We start from the raw sequence: 18,190 nt of genomic DNA on the forward strand, positions 1-18,190 counted from the left end.
CACCAGCACCAGCACCAGCACCACCACTATCACCATCACCATCACTACCATCATCACCATCACCATCACCACCACTACCACCATCACTATCACCACAATCACCAGCAGCAGCACCACCCCCACCATCACCGTTACCACCATCATCACCACAACCACCACCACCAGGATCACTATCATCACCATCACCAGCAGCCCTTGGGGACTGAGGTCCACCCAGCTGGAGAGCAGAGGGCACAGGGCTGAGCCTCAGGGGCTCTGACATGACCCTGATGTGCTGCATAACCTTGGGCAGGTCACGTTCTCTCTCTGGGTCCCCACTTCCTCATGGGGACCACAGAACAGTCCCTGCCGGCAGCTCATAGAGCACAGGGATGGCCAGGAGAGCTCACCAAGGGAGATGCTTTGAAAACTGTCGGCAGAAAATCTCCTCAGAACTCAGGACATCAGAGCTGAGTTCAGAGCCCCTGAACCCCATTCCCCAGATGTTTTGTGAAATCCAGGCCCTAGGGGAAGGCAGGTCCCGGGAACAGGAAACGCCATGGTCCCCCTGGAGCCCAGTGGATGCTGTCCCCTCAGGCTAGACAGTGGAGGGCCCCTGCCACTACCCACAACCCAGTCACTGTCTCCGGGAAAGCTCGGCCACCCTCCCCCACTAGCCACATCGACCTCCCAATGCCCGACCTTGGGCAGCAGCCAGGCAGTCAGTTCCGATTATCGGCTGACATCGCGCTGCCTGCAGAGCCGGAGCCACATGTCCTCTGCACACGTTGGGAGTCCCCACTCGGCCCCATGGGCAGTGAGTGACCTTGAGTCGTTGCTCCCTGTTCCACACTTCTACTCAATGGGACAGGAGCAGATAGCGGGGACTGCCTGGAGGCGCGTCCACACACTCAACAGGCATGTTACTGCTCAAACACGAACTCTTCTCCACATCTCCACACCTGTCCGGGTGGCCCCAAAAGCCCACTGGCCACAATCAGAATGGACAGCAGACTGACAGCCCTGTGGCCCCGGGGAAAGGGGGTTTGGAGTGAAGAGTGAGCAGGGGCTTTGGGCCCTAAGGCCTGACTGGGGGTCTGGGGACGGCTGTGGCCTGGCCTGCAGGCCTGAGGGTAGACAAGGAAGTCAGGAAGTGCGGGCAGAGGGGGCACGCACAGCCGGGGTGGGAACTCAGGCTGGCATTGCCAGGGAACACGTTCAGGGGAGGGATGGCAGGAACTGGGCCCCACCCCCTGCGTTTGTGCAGCATGGACACAGCGTGAGTGTCTGGGGTGGCCTCAGGAACCTGTGGCGGCCTGGGAGGGGCCACAGCAGGGCTGGGTCCGTGGCAAAGGCGGAGGTGACTGGGAAGGTGAGGACAGAGGGAGGGAGGGGCACCCACGACCCGCCCGTGACCTTGAGTGGAAGAGGCGTGGGATGCAGGAGCCATGGCCGCCCGTGCCCAGCACCTGGGTGGCACCCACCTCCACACGGACACATAGATGATGACCAGCATGAGCAGGGTGAGAGAGGACACGCCACAGCCCACGATGAGCGTCACGGACGGCAGAGTCGCCTTCTCCATGTTCTGCGGGGACCGGGAAGAGACCGCGGGGCGTGAGGTACCCCACACGCCCACTCGGCAGACCCGAAGACTGAGGCCCGAGAGCCCACAGCCCTGGGTCACACCTCCAGCGTCCGGCCCAGCCCTTCCTCCACCTCCCTGCCTGCCCCCTGCAGAGGAGGGGTTTCCTCTACCAGCCCAGGCCCTCCAGAACTCCCTTTCGGGTCTGTGCTCCGTGAGGATGGACCCTTTGCCCGTGCCCCACAGTCATACGCCAAGCCTGATGCCAGGTAAGTCTTTGCTGCCATCATGTCCGGACCCCCATCAATTCCAGGCAGGCGCCAGCCCCGCACTGCAGATGGGGCCAGGGAGGTGCCAGGTCCAGGCCCACCCACACACACAGTCCTCTCGGGCCCAGGCTTTGAGAAACCCGGGGGGAGCAGCCGCTTTGTCTCCGGCCCACCCCCATCCGAGATGCCATCCAGCCAGGCCCTGACACCCCACACCCACCTGTCCCTCCACAGCCCCGACACAACCCAACCAGCTTCCTTGCACCAAAGCCCTCCCCCTCCCACCCCTCCCTCTCTGTTCTGCAGGTGACTGTGTCACCTCCACAGCCCCTCAGTCCCCTGCAGCCTCTAGGCCTAGCTGCCAGCCCTAGCCCCAGGCATCCCCACCTCTAGCCCTGCCCCCCGTGACTTCCTCTCCAGCCACAGCGGCATGGGGGAGGTTACCAGCGCACTGGAGGGCACCTCTGCCCTGCTCAGAGGCAGGAGTGTGGGAGCTGGGGTGTCATCTGGGTGCCGGGGTGACCCGAATAAAGTGGGCCCTTCCTCCTCACCACCTGGGGGGTAGTTTAGGTGACTTCCCCTTCCTAGGGAGGGCCCCCACTCCTCCCTGACTCTCCTGCCCTGGGCGTCGTCCAAATGCCCCACCCGGCTCTGCAAAAGCCACTGGGCTGACCCTGACCCTGCCCCTGGCCAGCCTCCCTTTCCCGACAAGAATGCCCCGAGCCCCCGAGGCCCCCTGGTTCCCCTCAGGGCTCTTCCCCAGTGGTGTCCCCAGAAGACGCTTCCCCACTTCACGTGACTGTGCCTCTGGCCACTGCACTCAGCTCATCCCCTCCTCAAAAGGGCCTGGGCCTGCGACAGACCCCGCCATTCCCGACCCGATGGCCCTGCACAGCCCCAGCACGCCAGGCCTGAGGACAGACAGGGAAGTCAGGTGGATGAAGGGTGTGCACAGCTGTGGAGGGGACTCAGGCTGACATCGCTTCTGTATGGATGAGTTCACCCACAGCAACTTCCCAACCCATCACCCGAGTCGTAGGCCAGGCTGAACCGCCATGCCTGGGGCGTGCTGGCACACGGCAGGTGGGTGTACGCCTCGGGGGCGTGAACAAAGGCCCCCTGTGTACAGAGCTTCCAGACTGGAGAATTCAGGAGAAAGGGGGTGCAGTCCATTTCCGGGCCCTTGGAAGGAGGCAGAGGTGGTCGGCCGGGCAGGAAGGCGAGGCCTGGGGAGAAGAGGTGCTTCGGGTACCCCCCACCCCGAAGCTGACGCCTTCCTGGCCCCTGCCCCAAGTCTGCTGACCCTGGCATGTTGCACTGTCTCCTAAAGCCCTGGGTAGCCGTTCTTGCCCCCCAAGATGCTCGACATCCCGAGTCAGCCCGGCTGCCCTGCGGCCCCACTCATCCCAGCCTGGGCGCCCCCTTTCCCCTCAGTCTCCACGCTGCCCTGTGCCCTCCATCACGAACATACTGCTCCTGCAGCCTGGACTACCCTTCCCTGCACTGCCTCCTCCAGGCAGCCTTCCCTGACTCCCAGGCCCTGCTGGCGTCCCCCTGATCCAGTTCAAAGCCCCTGCTAAATGTGGCTGCTATCCCCACAGCCGAGTGTCCTCCATGTCCCCGATCCCCCGAGGGCCCCGCCCAGCAGGGATGTTCTGTCAACATCATGAGCCAGATGAATGAAGGTGGGGAAGGCAGAATCCAGAAAAATGGAGGAACCTGTCCAAGGTCACCAGGCGGCACAGCAGAGGGTCCGGCTCAAACACAAACCTAGGTTTCCAGACTCAGAGCAGGGCCCCAGGGATCAGGGGTTCAGCATCCTTGCCAGGATTCCTGGCTCAGCCTAGCTCGCCTCTGCCCTGGACGGGTAACCTCAGGGTCCCACCTATCCCAGCCTTGTTCTTTGCGGGCTGCCTCGCTGCCACCTCCCTAGGCCAACCCCCATCCTCCTGCCCTCCGGGGCACGCCTGCCTCAGCTCCCAGAAGTCTGCACCTCGGCCTCCATGAAGCCAGCCGCCTGCTGGTCTGTGAGACTGAGGGCTGCAGCAGCCTTACCTGAATCAGAGTGTGACAGTGGAGCCCTAGGGAGTGCCGTTTGAAGCCCCTGCCCGGGGAGGGGCTTGCCCATCGAGGATTCCTCATCCCCCACACCCCCTTGCTCCTCCCACCCCCAGCTCCTCTGAACTCCACTCCAGGCCAAAATGAGGCCTAAGGTCGCCCACTTGGGGCTCTGTCCTCGGGGTGGTGCAGGCCACACGCCTGACGTGCACAGACACACGCACCTGGGACTCACACACACACACACCTGGGGCCCGCACACACGTGCACACACACACACACATCTGGGACTCACACACACACGCACGCACCTGGGGCCCGCACACACGCGTGCACACACACACACACACCTGGGACCTGCACACATGCACGCAACTGGGACCCGCACACACGCACACACACAACTCCTGGGGCCCGCACAGATGCACACACCTGGGGCCCGCACACGCACACACACAACCCCTGGGGCCTGCACAGATGCACCCACCTGGGGCCTGCACACATGCACGCACACACACACAACCTGGGACCCGCACACATGCACGCACCTGGAACCCACACACATGCACACACACAACCCCTGGGGCCCGCACAGATGCACACACCTGGGGCCTGCACACACAGACACCTGGGGACCGCACACACGCACGCACCTGGGGCCCGCACACACGCACACACACAACCCCTGGGGCCCGCACACACGCACACACCTGGGGCCCGCACACACGCACACACCTGGGGCCCGCACAGACACATGACTGACACCCCCCACACCTGGCACTCGCCTCCAGGGCCAAGCTGTGCTGCCCAAGCGTACCAGGTGCCACGGCTCCAGCTGTGCCTCCCCAGAACAAGAGTCGCCTTCTCTTCGTGTGCAGAAACACGGCCAACCCACTAGGCTTTCAAACGCCACTGCCTCCAGACAGGCCCCTCGAACTACCCCAGGTAGCGTTGCTCACCTTGGTTGTCCAAACTATGCTCTGGGAGGGCACGATGGGAACAGGGATGCCGTGCCCGGCAGGAAACCCTGCTCCGCACCACTCCTGCATGCCACAGCCTGGAGCTCAGGCCCCACACCGGTGGTCCTCCGGGATTGAAGTCCCATCACCCGGTACTTCTCCCACCAAAACTCACCTGCCAGCTCTCCCACCGGCCCCCCGATCCCTCCCAGCCTGGCTCATGAGTCACCGACAACTGTACCAGTGCAGAGCTGAGGCCCAGGGCTAGGAGACCAGCTGGACAGGGACAGGTGGGAGACAGGGCGACCCCAGTAAATGTTTCCAAGACACTGGGCTGGCCTGAGGCCGGCCGGCCACAAAGGTCACAGGCGGCCGAGTAAGTGTGTTGCGCCTGCTCTGAGGCTGGCTCCGGCCCAGGCCCCTGTAGCCATCTGCTTCCGCCTGCCCTCGTTAGGCCTGGCAGCCGCAAGCCCGCCAGCTCTCCCACTGGTCCACCTGATCCCTCTCCTCCCTGCTGGGCTCATCAGTCACTCCCGACGGCCCTTGCTCAGCTGGTTCCAGGTGACGGAGAAGGGATGGGCGGTGGCCTGGGCAGGCCCAGGGGTCTGAGAACTGCAGGCCTCACTAGGAGTGGTAGACCAAGCCTGGCCTCAACTCACGCCGAGGGGAGGCAGAGCCAGGCTGGGCCCCTGCCGGAGACTGGCCCAAGCCAGGCACAGCACAGCCCAGGCCCTCACACATGTCAGGTCCCCTGCCCTGCACGCCTTCCCTGACCTTCAGGCGCCTGGGTCTCCTCTCAGCACAGAAGTCACCACTTCACAGAGGCCCTCCCTGCATACTTGGTCTGAACCAGCCGGCCCCCTCCCACCGATGGCTTCTCCTGGCTGGTGACGGAGTGTCTGCCGGTTTCCACCCCATGAACTCCCACTCCCAATCGTCTCCTGAACCCTATATCCACCCTATGCCCCCTAAGCACTAATTTCTACCCACAGTCCCACACCTTCGTCCTGCCACTGCCCCAACATCAACTATGGCTCTCAAATGCCCACAAAACTAATTCCTGTCTCTAGCCATAGACTAAGCCCTGAATCCCATCATACACTAAGCCCTGAACCCCATCATACACCCAGATCATACCCTGAGCCCCAATTCCCATCACACCCTGGCCTGTGAATCCAGCCACACACTAAACCCTGACCCAAGTATATTCTGAGCCTTGATCTCAGTCATACTCTAAGCCCTGATCTTGGTCACATCCTGAGCCCTGAGCCCAGTCACACCCTGAGCCTTGATCCCAGTCAGGCTGTGAGTCTTGATCTTGGGCACACAATGGGCCCTGATTCTGGTCACGTGCTGGACCCTGACCATGATCACACCCTGAACCTGACCCTGCTCATACACTGAGCCCCGAACCTGGTTGCAAATGAACTGTGACCCTGGTCACAGCCTTCCAATACAGTCTGAGGCACATCACAGAAGTAATGCCAACAACTGTCCTTTTCAGACTGTTTACTACATGCCAGACTATGTCAAGTGCCATAAATATAACACCTAGTTCAGTCCCCACCACTGAGACAGGTGGCATCATCCGCCTCACAGGTGTGACTCAGAGCGGTTACTCAACCTTCCGGCCGTCGTAGGCCTGCAGTGGCAGAGCTGGCATCTGCGCAGCCGCATCTGCACCGACACCCTGGCTCCAGGCCAGCTCTAGAGGAGGACTCGTGGGTCTCACCTCCCTTCGCTCTACCACCCTGCCCAGATCTCATCCCACCCTGGCTCCCGGGGTGCCCACGTACCCGCCTCTACCATCTCAGGCCCCTGTCCTGGTCAGCAGCCCCTGCAGGCCACTCTGAACCCCCGATGCCATAGCCTCTGCCCACTCAGACCAGAGTCCCCACACCCAACGTGTCCATCCAACCCCAGCCAGGCCAAGCTGGGCAGCACCCCTCTCTCTCCCTGCCCAGCCAGGCTCACTTCTGGCCGCCTCCCCACCTGCCAGCTGGGCTCACTCTCCTCACTCCTGCTGGGACCCCTGGGTACCCAGGCCTGACTGTTCTCCTCTTACCTCCCAGCCTCCCACCAGTCCATTCTGTACCTGGCTCCTCACGCCCCTGGAGGAAGCTCAGGCTCCTCCCAGCCCCCCAGGCCTTGCTGGCCACCAGTCTCTCTGCCTCTCCTGTCTGCTGAGCCCACGCCTGTGCCCACTTCCCCATAGCTTCATGCCTTCCTCACCCTGCAATGGCTGCTACTCACCCCACAATGCTTGGCTGGTAAACTCGTGCACACCCCTCAGGACCCCACTCCAAGCCTCAGCCCCGTGCACTTCTCCCCACACCACACTCAAGAGGGGAGGAGGCTGTGGCCATGCACCCAGGGCCCACCCGCAGCCTTCCTCCTTTCCGCCTGGGTGGGTGCAGACCACTGTGTGCACACCTCTGCCTCCCCCATCAGCCCTGGCACCCCAACCCACAGCCCGCAGAGGGGTCGGCACGGTGGACAAAGGAACATGCCAGGGGCAGGCTGCACCCAGATAACAGTCTCCCTTTCACTCTCGGCCTCTCCCTGCCCAGCATCAAGGGGGCCAGCCCTTGCCGAGGAGGGAGAGGTGGTGTGGAAAGGAGAGGAAGACCCCAAGGGGCTCTGGTGCCATGGAACACCTGCTAGAGGCTGTAACCACCCTGGCTTCTTCCTGGCACTCTGACTCTCAGCTCACACCCCTGCTGGTGCCCAGAGCCCAAACTGAGCCACACATGGTCTGCCCTTGTGGCAGAGCTAACCACCCTCCCATCTCACAGATGAGGACACTGAGGCTCCCAGGGTCCAGGCAGCCTGCCCTCGGTCCCGTGGCTCTGAGGACACTGCCAGCCCCTGTGCTCCGGCCTCAAATGTTCTGTCTGGGATGGGGGACAGGGCACCCAACATGCCCGCTGGCATCCTGCCCTGTGAACACCAGCATGGGTGGGCTGGGCTAACACTAGAAGCGCCCCCCGACAGCAGCCGTGAACCCCCTGCCAAACAAGGCCCAGGACTGTGTATCTGGCTGCCTCCACCCCCGCCCCCCGCCCCCCGCCGCTGTCCCACAGAGCGGCCGCTTCCTCCCCCTCGTGCACTGGGGCACATAGTGGGGCTCCTCCTGGAAAGGCCCCTTGGCATCAAGCCCCCTGCTGCTGGAATTTCAGGGGCACCCTCTTCGGCCCATGTACCTGCCCCTCTCTGAACAAGTTCCCTAAACCAGGTCCACTCTGGAGCTCAGCCTGGTGACTGGGATGCCACTGCCTGGGGACTGCCCCGTTCCTGGGACTCTCTCCGAGTCATCTGTTTCCCTCCTCACAGCCAGTCCTGGGTAGTCCAGGTCCCCTCCCTTTTACAGGTGAGGAAACTGAGGCTCAGAGGGACTTAAGGCAGAGCCAGTCTAGGGTCACAGTTTGTCAGAGACAAGCCTATGTTTCCAGACTCCAACACTGACCTGCTGCAGGCCTGACACTGGGCTGGGAGAAGGGGCAGACGGGGCAGACACCACAGCAGGTTCTCTCCTGCCCAGGTCCTCCTTGAACACCCACAGGAAGAGCAGCACCTGGAGACCGGAGGCTGGGCCCTGCCTTGCCTGGTCCAGCCTCGAAGGGGCCCAGAAAGGCCACCCAGTGAAAGCCATAATGTCTATGGCCTCCTACACAGAAGGCCACCTCTTCCAGGGAGCCTCGGGATGGCCCTTCAGACTGCTGCCTGCCAGGCTCTGTCTGCAGAACCAGCAGCATCAACAGTCTCGCCTGAGGGGACAGCCCAAGCAGGGGTGCACTAGGGTCAGGGACACAGACCCCTGTCCATCCCAGACTTACCCAAGACCTTGAGCCCCTCTCTCTAGGCCTCAGTTTCCCTGCCTGTCAACAGAGGATTTTACTGGCAATGGCCTGGAGGGTCCCATCTGGCTCTGGCACTGTGGGAGACCCCAGCTGCCAACATCACCGGCCCCTCACTTTCCAGAGAACACAGCCAGGAGGCTGGAGTATCCGAGAAGCTGGGCGCTACCTTCTACATCGAACCCAGGGTTCCCCAAGGGCCAGCAACACCACCTCCAACACCCAGGAAGGACAGGTCCCCTCCAAGTGCATCCTCCACCCCTGCTGCCCCCCAGGCTTCCACACGAGGTCTGGGCGGAGGTTACTTGGTTAGCACACGCCCAAGGCCCTTTCCTGCTCTGTGGGCTGTCGTGGGCCTCGGCCTGGGCCCCAGTAGAGGGCTGTGGCCCACCTAAGGCCAGGGGGTGCAGCTTGGCCGGCCCAAAGCAAGAGAGCCCACCCGCCCCAGGGAGCTGTGCCCAGCACCCAGGGCCCCTGCCAGCGGCTGGCCCCAGATGCCGTCTCCATAGAAACCGGCAGCCCCCACAGGAATCACAGGCACAAAAAGGAAGCCCCGAGGTGCTGAGGCCTGGGGGGCGGTGGATCTGGGCCAGGGCCCCTACCTGGGGCCACCGCCACCTCCACGGACGAGGCTCTACTTGGGGTGGGTCGAAGGGCTCCGCCAAGGCGGCAACTCCTCCTCCTCCCTCTCCCTGGCAGGCGGGGAGGACCAAGGGAAAGGGTAGCCCCTCCACAGGCGACGCCTCCCAGCCCCCGGCTCAGGACCCAGCCTCTCCCCAGGCCCAGGCTCCCTCGGAGATCCCGGGCCTCCAAGGCCAGGGGAGATGGGACCCACCCATCAGCCACTTTCCGGGGGTCCCGGCTCCTCCCAGGCCCGTCCCCAACTCCACACTGCCACCCGCTCGGCGCCCACCCACCCTCTCCAGAGGCGCATGGACCCCGCCGGCCGGGCCAGGCCACGGCGGCTGCGGGGCGCAGCGACCCCTCCGGGACAGGACGGGTGCGGGCCCTCCCCACCCGCAGGCCCGCCGGCAGCCCCCGCCCGCGCCCCTGCCCGGCGCCCCTCCCGCCGGCCCGGCCGGGGTCTCACCGCGTCGGCGCTGAGCTGGGCTAAGATGGCGAAGGTGGAGAGCCGGTCACAGAGGCAGCGCGTCCGGAGGGCGTCGAGGGGCACCGTGCGGCAGCCGCGCCACGACCAGGGCCCGAGCTGCGGGGGGGCGGAGGAGGAGGGTCTGGGGGCGGGCGGGACACGGGAGGGAGACAGGCGGAGCGTCAGCGGCGGCGGGGACGCGGGCGCCCCGGCCCCCGAGCGGCGGCTCCGCGCCCCGGCCCCGGCCCGCCGCCCGCACCTGCGCCCGCAGCCGCGCGCCCGCCCGCCTGCCGCCGCCAGGCCCCGCGGCCCGGGCGCCCATGCCGCGCTCTGCGCCCGCCGCCGCCGCCGCCGAGAGCCGCGGAGCGCAGGCCGAGGGAGCGCCGGGCGGGGAGCCGAGCGAGCGGGGGCGGGGCGGGGGGCGAGAGCTGGCCCGGGGCCCGGCAGTCGCCCGCCCCGCGCCCCCGCCGCCCCCAGCTCCTCCGGGGCCCGCGCCCCCGGCCCGCGCGGGAGGGAGGGGGAGGCCCGGAGGGGCGCGTGGGCGCACGTGGAGCGGGGAGGGTGCGAGCCGGGTGTGGCCTGGGGCCGCGGGGCGGGTTCGGAGTGCGGCGAGGGGCCGCTCCGGAGCTCTCCGGCCCCGCGGCCCAGGGCCCCGGCTGGAGCTGACCTTGGGACCGCTCCATCCCCCACATCCACCTCCCCCGGGCCTCATCACCCCTGGTGCCTGCGGCTCATCTCCTGGGACAGACACAGCCTTCCCCGCGGGGAGGCTGGCCGCTGGAAACTTCCCTCTGCGGCCTGACCCAGCCGCCCGCTGTCTACGGGCCGCGACTGCCCCGGTTTTCATCCAAGCACGCATTTAAGCACAGGACTTGTTACTTGGTGCACCAGGGACTGACCTGCTCTGCAAACCCCTCCTCCTCCTCTCCACCCCCAACCTCCTCCTCCTCCTGTTCTTCCTCCTCCACCTCCTCCTCTTCCTCCTCCGCCTCCTCTTCCTCCTCCTGCTTTGGAACCGAATTCCCCCACCCTTCAAGGCAGCCCTTCTGTCCGGAAGCCACGGTGTCCCTCCTTCACAGACCTGGCCCTGGAGCCAGGCCTGCCTTCCTGCCTGCTGGGGCTTGGCTTGCACAAAGTGCCCAGGAGGCCCTTCTGAGGCTGAGTCCCCAGCCCCACCCAGGGTCCTGGGCCTGCCTGGTGGAGGAGGGACTCCAGGCCTCCTGAAAAGATGAGCCCCAAGAGCTTGTGAGTGCAGCTCTGCAGCTGCAGGAGCCCCAGCTGCTGGTCTCCTTCCGAACCCACGGCTGAAAAGGCCTCACTCCTCCCTAAGTAGCTGGGACCCAGCCCCTGCCCCCAGACTTCAGGAGAAAAGCCCAAGTCAAGGGTCTTCCTATGGTCTGCCCTAGAGCCTTCATGCTGCAGTTTTACCCCATTCCCCACCCAGGAATGAGTGCGGCAAGGTGCCTTGCAGAGTGTTCAGCTCACCTCTTCCATCCCGTCCCCACTGTACCAACGGGGGCTGAGGCTAGGAGCCAGAAGGGACCTGCCCTGGTGCCCTGTGGCTGGCGCTCTCTCCAGCCTGCTATCCCCAGAGGAGCCTGGAGAGCCGCCCACACACGCAGCCCTGACCCCACACGAAAAGCCTGGGCGAGCCGCCTCTGATCAGACACCTGACTTTGAACTGTGCCTCGGCTGTGTCCTAGCTACGTGACCTTGGGAAGTTACCTATACCACCTCTTGCTTCAGTCTCCTCATCTTTAAAATGGGGGTGGGGGTGTCCAGAGGGAAGCACCCAGTCCACTCTGGACAGCGCTGAGCGGCACAGGGCCGGGCTCAGAGCATGCGTGGGTCACCAGTGCCCATGTCTGATAGCCCAGAGCAGTCTCTATTGAATTGGGGATGTTGCTCAATCTCCTTCAGCAGCAGCACTTCCTGAGATTGGGGCCCAGGGGAGAAGGGACATGCTGGGAGCGGCTGGACAGGGAGACCCCTGAGAATGCCCTTAGCACCTGCTTTCATCTCTTGCATCTTCTCCACTTCCTAGGGGAAGGACCTGCTCCTGTTTTACAGAGAAGGAAAACTGTGGCGGAGGTCACAGACAAGGCAGAGCTGAGAGGAGGCCCGGGAGCCGGCCTCAGGCTCTGCAGGGCTGGCTCTGGGCTGTGTGACCCTGGGAAGCCCCCTCCCCTCTCAAGTGCAGTGTGAGGCCAGGTTCTTGTTTCACGGGCCAGGGTTTAGAAGCATGAGGCTCACCCATCTCCAGCACCCTCCGTAAAAGGAAGCCACAGAGGCACGTGGGAGCCTGGAAGGGCCCTGCAGCACCGTCAGGCTCGGAGGATGCCTCTCTCTGTGCCAGGGGCCTCAGCCCATGTGACCTTCGCAGGCTCCAAAGGGCAGCCATCCACCACACTTACCCAGCCACTGCGATGGCGGCCAGGGACCCAGGCTGCTCTATGTCCCCAACACAGGATGGCCCAAAAGTCACAGAGCTGGGGCAGAGAGACCCTTTCACCCTCTCCCTGAGCAGAGTGCAGATCCCGATAACCGCAGAATAGAATCCAGGAGCCAGGCAGGCTTTGGGGCTATGGATAGAACAGGAAAGGGAGCGTGGGGTCCCTGGAAAGTCCTGGTGCTCCAAATGACACCCCAGATCCTACATCCCGGCCAGAGGGTTTTCCAAGGTCTCATTCAGGTGCACAAGGAACATCCCACTCACCACCTGCATCCATCCCCCACACCCTCCAGGGCAGAAGCCACTGTCCCCATGCTGGAGAGGAACAGGTGGAGCAGTGGCCTGAGACCCACCCCGGGCACAGAGCCACTAAGCCCTGGCTGGTGGCTGTGCAGCAAGGGAGGCTCAGGTAACTCCCAGGAAACCTGCATTGGCTGAGTGTGTTTCCTGGCTTGGGATGGGTATCAGGTTGTCTCTGACGGTCCCTTGCAGACCTGCAGTTCAAGTCAAGGTTCAGATGTAGGCCCTGGGTGGGAGGGGGCATGCAGCCAGACACATAAAAACTGGAATCCCGGCCCACTGCTGCCTTGCTGTGTGACGTTGGATAATCGCTGCCTCCCTGAGCTTCCATCTCCCACCGAGAGGGTCCATCCCCGTGCCTGGGGATGGGTGTGCGGTTGTGGTCTATGCCTGCCAGCCTTTGACCAGACACCAAGACAGCCAGCACAGTACAGGCCAGAGGGCACCCCAGGAAGAGTCCTGCAGACCACTTTTCTCCGTGCAGCTGATACTGGGTTCCAGTCACAGCTCTGCTTCTCACAGGCCAGGCACGGCACAACCCGGGCCAGGCACAGCACAACCTCAGCCCTCTGCTCACCTGCCTGAGGGTTACTGGGAGCGCTTCGAGGGTGCAGGGAGCCGGGCTGGCTGGGGCCAGCAGCCTGGCTGGTTCCCAGCCGCACTGGCCAGTCTGCAGGGCACCAGGCCGACAGCTGCCCACTGCTGCCTGGGAGAAGGCCAGCCTGGGAGCCAGCGCCCGGCCCCCAGGGCTCCTGCTGTGGGTGCTGAGTCGTTTATCAGCCTCTGGGGGCAGGGAGAGAGATGGGCTGCTGCCTACTCTGCTGAGGGTCAGGCCATGGAGGGCCCAAGGAGGCACCTGCCCCTGGTCCAGAGAGCTGGCTGGTCAGGCTGGCAGCTCTGGAAGCAGGCAGCTCCCAGCCATTCTGTAAGGTCCTGGATCCTGGGGTGGGGTTCACAGGGACCCTGCAGGCCTGCAGTGCAGGTGCCCCCCTCTCAGCCTCTCTACCTCCTCCGTCCTCCTGGCTCCACGGGCCTTGGCAACACTTGTCAGGGGAACAGCCTCCCAACACACAGCCCAGGGACAGGGACTCTTCTCCTCGCCCTTGCCTTGCACCTCCACGATAATGGCTTCTACTCTGTGCTAAGGGCTTTCTGGCAGTTTATCATTTGATTTCTGCAGGAACCCTTAGGTCAGCTTTGTAAATAAAGAAACCAAGGCTCAGAGAGGCAGCGACTGTCCAAGGTCACACAGCAAGACAGCAGTGGGCCTGGAATCCAGTTTTTATGTGTCTGGCTGCATGCCCCCTGACCCACCCAGGGCCTACAACATCTGAACCTTGACTGAACTGCAGGTCTGCAAGGGAACGTCAGGGGCAACCTGAGACCCATCCCAAGCCGGGAAATAAACTCAGCCAATGCAGGTTTCCTGGGAGTTACCCCAGCCTCCCTTGCTGCACTAGACCTCAGTCAAGGACTGGCCTTTAGCGGGACAGATGGAGGGGTGGGCCCTGAACTGAGGCCCTTGTGTGCATCTTAGATGCATGTCGACTTAGGCAAGGTGGCAAAGCCTCAGACCTCCCTATTTCAACAAAATCTCTGGGACGCATCCTCTTGTACCAGATCCTGACTTACAACATCTGGAAGTTCCCCCGAAAGTCTGACTGAAATCCTTCCTGCTGCAGGGGGCACCTGTTCCCATCTCTGCAAACAGGCAAGTCATTCCCTCCTCGCACACAGCCACTGCTCCTGCACGTGGGAGACCATTTGCCACCTCTCTTTGAAACTTGGAATATCTGGGTCACAGAGCGAGGTCCCCTCCTGAGCCCAGGCCTGAGGAATCTGGGTCAGTTACACCTGCTTCCCACCCCCATGGGTTCAGGGCGAGAGCAGGAGCTGGGGCAGTGACGCCCCCCAGGACCAGCTGAGCAGGGGCCTGGCTGCAGCAGGTCTCCTTCCTGCCCACGAGGAGTGGGGACCTGGAGCGACCTGGGACCCTCAGACGGGAATCCCAGGGCAGGGCTGTGCCTTTCCCCCTAGATAGGGCCCCGTGACAGGTCCAGCCACTGCCCACTCCTCTGTGGACCACCAGTGACCGCCACCATCGGGACTCTTCCCACTCGGCTCCTGCCAAGGTCGCCAAGGACCTCCATGCCAAGAAACCCAAGGGACAAGTTCTGGTTCTGTTTACTCCACCTCGGGGTTGCCCGGGTGCTCAGTCAGCACACTGCTCGCACATGTGGCCCCAGGGCCACATTCTGGTGCATGACAGTCCCACAGGCGCCCACAGCCACACACTAAAGTAGGGGCACAGCCAGGATGCCTGTGCGTGAATGAATGGGGAGGGCACGGCCAGCCCGCCATTGCTCACCTGGAGCCTTGGGTCCCCCTTCACCTCCCCCACCTCCCTGCAGCTGCCCACCAGCTAATCCCACCAGCCTTTATCTGAAAATGCATGGAGAGCCCCACAGTGCCCACCCTCCACAGCCACCACCCGTGCCCCTGGCTACTGTGGCCGCCACCCCTTGCCCTCCTTCGTCTGGCCTCCCAGGGCTCCGGTCATTTGAAATATGTCAGGCCACATGGCTCTCAGCTTAGAGCCCTCCAGCGGTTCCCTCTTCACTCAGAGCAAAGGCCACAGTGCTCCCAGGGCCCACAGGGACTGGCCCCAACCTCCCTCACCCAACCTCCCAACTCTCCCCTCTGCCACAGTCCCATCAGTAACCACGGCTCCCAGCAGACCCCTCCAAACCCAGTAATGGCAGCAGCTCCCAGGCAGCTCCCAACTCAGTGTGGATCCCCACCTCACGTTGCCCTCAGCCCCAGTGCAGGGCCACAACCTTGTCCCCATCTCCCAGGGGAGGGCAGCTCAGAGAAGGCCTCCCCAGCTGGCTAGTAGGGAAGGACTGGGCCCAGCCCTGCTCGGGCAGCCCCCACAGGCACCTCCACTGAGCCCAGGGCAGGTAGGAGACCTTGGGGGAGCCCATCATGGCTCCTGTGCTCTTGGGGCTCCTGCCCTGCACCCCCGGCAAGCGCCTAGACGATGCTTGTCCGGCCCGGCAGGGGGTCCAGCAGCCAGCTCTATTCTCACCCTCGGAGCTCAGCTTCCTCCTGTGAAATGTGCCCAGATCCTCACCCCGCACCTGTCCATGGGATGGCAGAGGCACAGTGCCCGCACAGGGCCTACTCATTCACGGGACACAAGGGGACAGTGATGGGGAGGGCGCACTAAGAGCCCACCCACCCACCCACCCACCCACCAAGCCAGAGCCTTCACTGCATTCACGATGCCTCCTGCCGGCCCACGAAGCAGGTGCTATTATAGGACTGTGCGCTGTCGGGGTCCCCTTGGATTTGATGGGCTAATTCACACTCTAGTGTGAATGACTCACAGGGTGTCCTCCCACATGACAGAAAGAAGCCAGGAGTGGGCACAGCACACCGCAGTGGGGGAGTTCAGGCGCTAGGCAGGGAGTGGAAATGGTGTCTCTGCAGGCAGGGGTTTCGGCTTCTAGGCCTGGCCTCCCCAGCGTCCCTTAAACCAACACTCGGCTGGATCACACCTGGGTACAAGCCCCTTAGTCATGCTTCATCCATCGGAGTGCCTGGCTCCCACCTCTGCCCATTGACTTCTTGGCCACAGATCAAGACTGGCATCGTGTCCTCCTCCAGGAAGTCTACCTGGATAACCAGACTTCCCCCCTGCCCTTCCATGAGCTCCTGGGCATTGCTCCTGACCCTTAGCCAGACCCTTCCCCACTGCTGTGCTGGGCTCCCCTCCCTGTGTTCTGCCTCACCCAGCAGCCATAGCCCCCCGCGACCATCCCAGAGGGGTCTCCCTTGGCCCTGGTGGCCCTGCCTCTGGTGGCCCTGCCTGCACAAGCCAGCCCAGCAGGTAACCCAGCAAGCACACACCCTCTGCCGCCTCCAGGCCTTGGTCCTCATGGTCCTCTGTCCACAGGCCCCACGTCCTATGTGACTAGCCTCTCCCTCCAGGGCTCCTTGAGCCACTGCCTCCCCTAAGAAGCCTCCTTGACTCCCGCTCCATGCCCAGCCCCTGTCTGGCTGCCGGTCTGTGAGGATCTCCAGGGCAGGCCTGGGTCAGCTCTAGCCCCTCCAAGCTCAGGGCCTGGGGGCAATTGCCTGGGGTCCTGAGGGGATCCTGGTCGCTGTGACCCATCGACCTTCGCATTTGAACACCTGCCTGACCTGGGTCTTACTGAGCCCAGCTTGCCAGATGACGCTGGAGCCTGCTCAGGCCTGGCGCCCTGTCTATGGGGCTGGCTCCTGGGCTTCTCCCGGAGCTGCCCATGTCTGAGCCTCCCTCAACACCGACAGGTCCACAACCAGGGCCTCCAGGGCTTCTCACGATGCAAGATGCCAATCCCTGGCTCCCATCCGGCGCCGCCACACTGAGTCAGGGCTCCTGGCCACGGGCTACCCCTAAGCTGGAAACCCAGCCCTCCCCAGGGTCCAGCAGCTCTTCTCCTGACCTACTTATCCACCTGAGCAGAGGCACAGAGGCCCCAGGCTGTCTGCCAGGCAGAATGGGGCTCCTGAAGAGGGCAGGGTGCTGGCTGCCCAGCCTGGCAGAGAAGTGACCTGGAGCAGGAGGGCTGGGGTCCTGCAGGGCTGCTCAGCATGCTGCCCCTCCCCAGCAGGAGGCTGGCACTCAGAAGCCTGCCCCGAGCCCTCTCCCCTCTGCAGACTCGCACCTGCAGCCCTGCTCTGCCTGGCCTGTCACCTACCCCTGCCGGTGGGGGGCCACTGCCCAGATCTCACACCCTTTTACGCTCCAGCCATTGATACCCAGTGGGAAGGTCAAAGGGTCAGCACAGTCTCTCACCAAGTGCCTCCCTGGCCTGGCCTGTGCCAGGCCCTGTACTAGGCACTGGACACCCCCATGAGCTCTGCCCTGGCTCTAGCAGATCCCAAACGTTCCCCCCATTACAGCCAGCCCAGCCTCATCTCCTCCCAGACTGCCATGACCTCAGAAGCGCTCCCTTGGCTCTCCCGCGATTTCCTCTCCCACCTGGCCTGCTATCTGCATGGCTGCTGGGCTCTGGCTCCTTAACTGTGTCATGGGGGGGGTCTCACTTCCCTCGGGGGACTTGGGCTGCAAATTCACCTAAGAGCTGGGCCTACCACCACCACCACTTGTCACCACAGCCTCCACCCTCATAGCTACCACTGAGGCCAATCACTATCAACACCATCTACAATACAACCAGGACCACCACTGTCACCATCGCCACCACCACCCCCCATGTGTTATCAACAACATCATTACCACCAGGTCTCACCACCACTACCAACAATACCATCAGCCATATCACACCACAATCATTACCTCAAGATACGATCATAAGCATCATGCCATCAACAATACTGTCACTACCACCAACAGCAGCAACACCCACTCTGTCATCACCAATAACACAACCACTGCTAGCACACCTTCACCACCATCGATGACACCATCGACATCATAAATACCACTCTTTCTGCCACCATATCACAACCACCACCACTACCAACCCCATCATCAGCACCAAAACCATACACTACCAACAATGCGATCCTCACTACCACTAGCCCCAGCATCACCATCACCATCCCCATCTTCACTACAACCACCACCCCA

The 18,190-nt window shown here is 63.3% G+C and overlaps 1 protein-coding gene across 1 annotated transcript; it reads right to left on the bottom strand.

Annotated features, from left to right (window-relative positions):
- Nucleotides 1–11: 11 nt before the first annotated feature.
- LOC116464456 (adhesion G protein-coupled receptor B2-like) lies at nucleotides 12–10,504 on the bottom strand (the record flags this gene model as incomplete). Its single annotated transcript, XM_032147712.2, has 3 exons — nucleotides 12–1,567; nucleotides 9,798–9,939; nucleotides 10,057–10,504. Coding segments are annotated over 3 exons (1,100 nt in total), but the record flags the coding sequence as incomplete, so codon positions are not given.
- Nucleotides 10,505–18,190: the final 7,686 nt, after the last annotated feature.

Source organism: Hylobates moloch, unplaced genomic scaffold, assembly GCF_009828535.3.
Source record: "Hylobates moloch isolate HMO894 unplaced genomic scaffold, HMol_V3 SCAFFOLD_735, whole genome shotgun sequence".
Taxonomy (NCBI): domain Eukaryota; kingdom Metazoa; phylum Chordata; class Mammalia; order Primates; family Hylobatidae; genus Hylobates; species Hylobates moloch.